The following is a 6,274-nucleotide window of genomic DNA, read 5'->3' as shown; positions in this document are numbered from 1 at the left end:
GACAGCAACCAGTCTGGTTTCAGAAGTGGACATTCAACCGAGACTGCCTTGCTCTCAGTTGTTGAAGCCCTAAGACTGGCAAGAGCAGATTCCAAATCTTCGATACTTATCTTGCTGGATCTGTCCGCTGCTTTTGACATGGTTAACCACCAGATCCTCCTGTTAACCCTATTGGCAAAGGGCATCTCAGGAACCACACTCCAGTGGTTTGAGTCTTATCTCTCAGATAGGTCCTTCAAGATATCTTGGAGAAGTGAGGTGTCCAAGTCACAACATCTAACTACTGGGGTGCCTCAGGGCTCAGTTCTTGGACCACTGCTCTTCTCTGTCTACATGGCATCACTAGGTTCTGTCATTCAGAAACATGGCTTTTCATATCACTGCTATGCTGATGACACTCAACTCTACCTCTCATTCCATCCTGATGAGTCGACGATAGCTGCTCGCATCTCAGATTGTCTAACAGACATTTCTTGCTGGATGATGGACCATCACCTTCAACTCAACCTGGCTAAGACAGAACTGCTTGTGGTTTCAACAAACCTCGTTTCATCACAATTTCACCATCCAGTTAGGCACATCAACCATAACTCCTTCAAAAACAGCCAGAAACCTTGGAGTTATGATTGATGATCAGCTGGCTTTCTCTGACCACATTGCTAAAACTGTCCGGTCCTGCAGATTTGCTTTATTCAACATCATGATTGCCGGATCGGCTTTCATTGTGGACGAAGCGGAGTCCAGTCCGAGGTTGTGAAAGTGAAACTACTTTGTTTGGCCTTCCAAAAGAGGACACGACTAGAAATCAGTGGTTAAGTTGTATTTACAACACTGTTCCAGAACAGTACAACCCAAATATTCAGTTGTGTGCAGCACATTTTATGGAGGACGGTTTCCTGATCTTGGGAGAGTAGAATACAATGCCAGCTGTTCTGACTCACAGACTGTAAGTACGTTTTCATATTTAAAGAATTTGCCACTGATGATTAAAATGTGAGTTTTGAGCAGTGTAGAGTAGCGCTTGTTGTTTGTAATTTCTCCGATCACAAATGCAGACATGGTTTTATTTTTACGCGACACGATGTAACGCAACGCGTAAAAAGACAGTATAAGTCATTATAATCCGTAATTATGTCCCCACTGGATGCAACAAATGCCTCGTTTATAATGGGTTTGAATTTTTTTTGTTTCATCGCTCCGGCCGGGACACGGCATCACAGTATGGTAAGGGGCATAACATTTCCGTCGCACGCTTGAGGTATTCGGCCAATCACAACACACTGGATAGCTGGCCAATAAGAGCACACCTCGCTTTTCAGACCGATGAGCTTTGTAAAAATCGACGCGTTTCAGAAAGGCGGGGCATAGAGGAGAAAAAATAACGTACAGTATGTGGAAAATAATGTGTTTTTTTAACCTTAAACCGCATAAACACATTTCATTACACCAAATAATGTTCTTTTTAGCAACATCATATGACCCCTTTAATTTTTAACGAGCCGAAAAGAATGCACGTCAGACCTCTGTTCATCAGTTTGCACTGGCTACCAATAGCTGCTCGCATAAAATTCAAGGCATTAATGTTTGCCTACAAAACCACCACTGACTCTACACCCCTTTACCTAAATTCATTACTTCAGACTTATGTGCCCTCTAGAAGCTTGCGTTCTGCAAGTGAACGGTGCTTTATTATGCCATCCCAAAGAGGCACAAAATCACTTTCTCTCTTTAAATGTTCTCTCCTGGTGGAATGACCTGCCCAACTCAGTCCGAGCAGCTGAGTCCTTAGCCATTTTCAAGAATCGGCTAAAAACACATCTCTTCCATCTTTATTTGACCCTCTAACTCTAGCACTCTCTATTCTAATTCTATTCTTTATAAGAAAAAAAACTTGCCACTTGCACTCTATTTATTTACTTATGGCTTGTTTTCTTTAAAAAAAAAAAAAGAAAGAAAGAAAAACTAGCACTTGCTTCTCTAATCGTTTTGCATTCTATTTATTTGTTTTCTTTTTATTTATTATGAGTCCTTAGCCATTTTCAAGAATCGGCTAAAAACACATCTCTTCCATCTTTATTTGACCCTCTAACTCTAGCACTCTCTATTCTAATTCTATTCTTTATAAGAAAAAAAACTTGCCACTTGCACTCTATTTATTTACTTATGGCTTGTTTTCTTTAAAAAAAAAAAAAGAAAGAAAGAAAAACTAGCACTTGCTTCTCTAATCGTTTTGCATTCTATTTATTTGTTTTCTTTTTATTTATTATACAATTATAATTCTGACTTTCTGACTTCTGATTAACAAAAAAAAAAGGCCTCTAACACAAGCTTGCTCTATTCTTTTTCTATTCTATCTGTTTTCTTTTTATTTATTATATGATTAAAAAAAAAACTTGCTAAGTGAAATGCATTAAGCTAACTGAGACTTGTTATAGCACTCGCATATCGTTCTGATTAACAAAAAAAAAGGCCTCTAACACAAGCTTGCTCTATTCTTTTTCTATTCTATCTGTTTTCTTTTTATTTATTATATGATTAAAAAAAAAACTTGCTACGTGTAATGCATTAAGCTAACTGAGACTTGTTATAGCACTCGCATATCGTTGCTCTTTTGTTGAGTTTGATTGCTTCTATTGTCCTCATTTGTAAGTCGCTTTGGATAAAAGCGTCTTCTAAATGTTTAAATGTAAATAAATAATACAAAAATAGAAAGAGAGAATGGGGGTTAAAAACGAGAGATACTGAAAATTTAAGAGATATAGTGTTTTTACTTTTATTCCTATCTTTATTTCAATGCTATCCATTTAATCTTTCTTCAATAACTGCATATATTGTCTTTTCTTATTTCCACAATTTAAGCATTTCTTTTTGTATTTTTAAAAGCAAATTTGGTTATTTTTCACAGAAATAATTTAAAACACAAAAATAATCAAGGAAGTGGTTTGGAACGACATGAGAGAAAGAAACTGATGACAAATTTTTATCTTTGGGTAAACTATCCCTTTAAATGGGATATTTTGGATAAATGGGATATTTGTCATGTCTGACAAACACTATCAAGCTGTGCAAGTTATGTGCCAAATTGTAACATTTTGGGGTGTATTCATATACCTGCAAATTGCAGTGTTGACATAATTTTGTAGGCCAACCCAGAATTAGCATCTCAATCTGGTTTCCTCAACAAAACCCCAATTTTGAAGCCTAGATGCAATCTCCAGAAGTAAAAAGTTAAATGCAGGATATAAACAAACTACACCATAGTCGCAAGACTTCACCGTCACTCGCCATTAAACATTAATTTTGTTTGGAATGATTATATTTAATGTCTCTGACAATCTTTTCAGTCCCATTTAGCCACTTTATAGCAACAGTTTTTTCAAGACAAGTAAAAGCTTTGAAAAAACACAAGGGCATGTATTGATGTATTGTATGCCATAGAGTAAAACATCAAAATATCTTGAGCTTATGTAAACCACAGACCTTATTTCAGGCGTTTAACCAAAAACCTATTGGCTTCGAGACGACAGAACTGCAAGCGCTAAGATGCAACTTCGTTTCCGGGTTTTGACCTACAAAAACATCCCTGCACCCCACTCAAAGCTTATTAAAAGTTAAACAGTCATGCTATAGATGTAAACTGTGTCAGTGTTTTGAGGACAGTTGTCTTGAGTTGAGTCAGGTGCTGCAGCAGGTGTGCAGGTGACAGAAGGAAGTGGGATGGAGGGGTGACATATCAACTCCCACATGAAGTCTGAACACAGTAACTCGGGTAATTCAGCCCCCAACAGAGTATGTGAGCGGAGTGGAGCGGCAACAATTTTCCCTCCACGCTCCAAGCATTCAATAATCACTCTGCTCCGCTCCGGGTTCACCATTTCCCGCTCCCGCTCCACTGATCAGAAGCAATGCTCCGCGGCTAAATTATTTCACTATGCTTGAAAAATCAAAGTTCTGTTCAGAAATTATATTAAACGAAAAATAAATGCATAATACTAAAAGAATAATTTTAACATGGTTTATTGGAACTACAATTAGCCCAAGTCCATATTAAATGACTGCTTAACTCCTTTAGCTTACTTGTCTGTGCAACATCTCTCTATTATGACGAAGCTGAGGGTAGTTACTTCAGAAACAGAAAGAATATGCTGTAACTTTTCCATTTTTAAGCCGATAAATCACAGGACAGCGTTGACCAAATTTTCTTTATTCCTGAATGTATGAGCGCGATCTGTACGTTATGTGCGAGCTTGTGTGTTCTGTCCGTGTCCAGCAATGTAGCAGCACATTAGTTTAGAGCGGAGATTAACAAACTGTACAATTTACAACATGCTTTAACCTCCCGCACTCGTCCATCGCCATTTTAACCTTCATATGTGATCCACATATCTGACAAGTTAACTAATTATGTTTAATGCGTGAGTTGGCATAATTTGAAATTGTGCTCGTGACGGAGCGGTAGTGGAGCGTTCTCGGAGCGAGTGAAAGCCTCAATGCTCTGACTTTCAAAAAATCCGCTCCTAGCTCCAGGCAAAATCACGCCGCTCCACTCCTCGCTCCGCTCACATACTCTGGCCCCCAACACACCAACACAGAATCACCATGTCCACCTGCACTGGACTAACCGCAGAGACAGTGATAAATAGATTCTGTGGCTGGGCTGAGAGCTGAAAAGGGATGTATGGAAGAGCGTGAAGATTCGTCTACAACAGGTTGATGAACTGAGAAATTAAATTTTCCTTCATCTTTTGAACGTAAGAGTTAATTGTACTACAAAAACATTGTGTGTAAGTTTCATAACTTAAAACTTTCACGTTAGTCCAAAAACAGCCTTTGTTGAAACCAAGCTGCTAAAACGGCGGTTCGTTTCATATTTCATCTCAATATGATGTCATAGTGTGACAAAAGATCAACGCCTACTTCTACATCGTCTCTTTAGCCCCGCCCACCCATTCATGCACGTAGGAGTAGGCGAGTAAATATGAAAGACAGGATTACTCAAGCAAGAAAATGATAGAGATTCATCCAAGGATTATGTACAGCTAGCTAATAAGAGGTCTGTATAAAAGGTGTTTATTGTGTTTGAAATGGTTTCGCACTTGGCATTGCTCAAAGAATCTGGTAATGTCCCAACTCACAAGTGTGAGTAACAATGCTTTTGCCATGTGTCACTATTGCTTTGTCTGTTACAGATTGTTTGATATGTATAGAGTATTTATACATTTTTAACCACAATGACACATACTGTTTTCAAAGAACATCACAGCAATGTCCATCTATTATTTTAATAAGCAAAATTGTTAGCCAATCATGGCTGTCAGCTTTCACGTCCAAGTCTTAAATGCAGCTTCCCTATCATGCGTTTCTAAGAGAAAATAGCCTATTCATTTTAAATTATCCACCTTATTCTTCCGGTAAAAATGGGTCTTAAAATGAAAAAAATTTTATGGGTCTTGCTTCCAGTCTTATTCACTTCCAGCTATTTTAGCTGTACAAAACCGCTCGTTTTGCTGCTTGATATTGCAAACTGGTGTCTTACCATGTTATTTTAATGTATTATCTTAATTATGAACACACTGGTTTGTAGTGCAAACAGTTTTACCGTTTACTGCACGTTGTTATTCTTCTCGTTTTTTCCCTACAGCGGCTAATGAACCAGAAATCTCGCCCATAGGCTTACTTCTGCGTTGAAAAATAAGGTGTATAGTGTTTTTTGATGTACAATTCTTGCTAACATTATAAGTGGACCTTTATAAGAGAACATTACAAAATAAAAAAAGAATGCAGTTCATAACCCTTTATAAAGTATTAGGACAAGGAATGCAGATGGTTTCGTGACAGAGGTGAAGAGGAAGAGAATGATGTGTAGAAGGTGAGGTCCCACCTGTTGGGAGGAGGTGACGGCACTCTTCAGGGTCTCTAGCTCAGATCTGCTGGACATGAGCTCGGCTTGTAGAGCTTGAAGCTGCTCTAACTGAGCCTTCTCCTACTCATGCACATACAGGAGGATAGGGACGTGTAAGACAAGCAAACTACGGATACATCAGGCAGAGGGAGTGTGTGTGTGTGTGTGTGTGTCCAACCTCCTGACTGGCAGTATCCTGAGCAGCTTTCACTCTGTCCTGCATCTCTTTTTTCACATTCTCAACCTCATCCTGGGCGGCACGGGCAACCGTCATCTGACGCGTCACCTCAGCATTCTGTGAAACACATAGACATGTACAGTTTAGCACAGAGCCCAGACTCTTGGCTGACCCAGTTCTTTTCCCAAGGACAT

At 38.9% G+C, this 6,274-nt stretch overlaps 1 protein-coding gene across 1 annotated transcript in view; it reads right to left on the bottom strand.

The window, feature by feature from the left end:
• Positions 1 to 6,274, bottom strand: part of hip1 (huntingtin interacting protein 1) — a 40,283-nt gene that overhangs the window by 15,978 nt on the left and 18,031 nt on the right. The window contains exons 13-14 of the mRNA XM_016268551.1: positions 6,081 to 6,197; positions 5,882 to 5,983 (exon numbers count right to left, since the gene is read on the bottom strand). Of these exons, the coding sequence (XP_016124037.1) occupies positions 5,882 to 5,983; positions 6,081 to 6,197 (219 nt within the window). The remainder of the gene's footprint in view (positions 1 to 5,881; positions 5,984 to 6,080; positions 6,198 to 6,274) is intronic.

This window comes from Sinocyclocheilus grahami, unplaced genomic scaffold, assembly GCF_001515645.1.
Source record: "Sinocyclocheilus grahami isolate Dianchi unplaced genomic scaffold, SAMN03320097.WGS_v1.1 scaffold46.1, whole genome shotgun sequence".
Classification (NCBI taxonomy): Eukaryota; Metazoa; Chordata; class Actinopteri; order Cypriniformes; family Cyprinidae; genus Sinocyclocheilus; species Sinocyclocheilus grahami.
The sequence above is the reverse complement of the archived record's forward strand: the minus strand, read 5'-3'. Positions and strand labels throughout refer to the sequence as shown.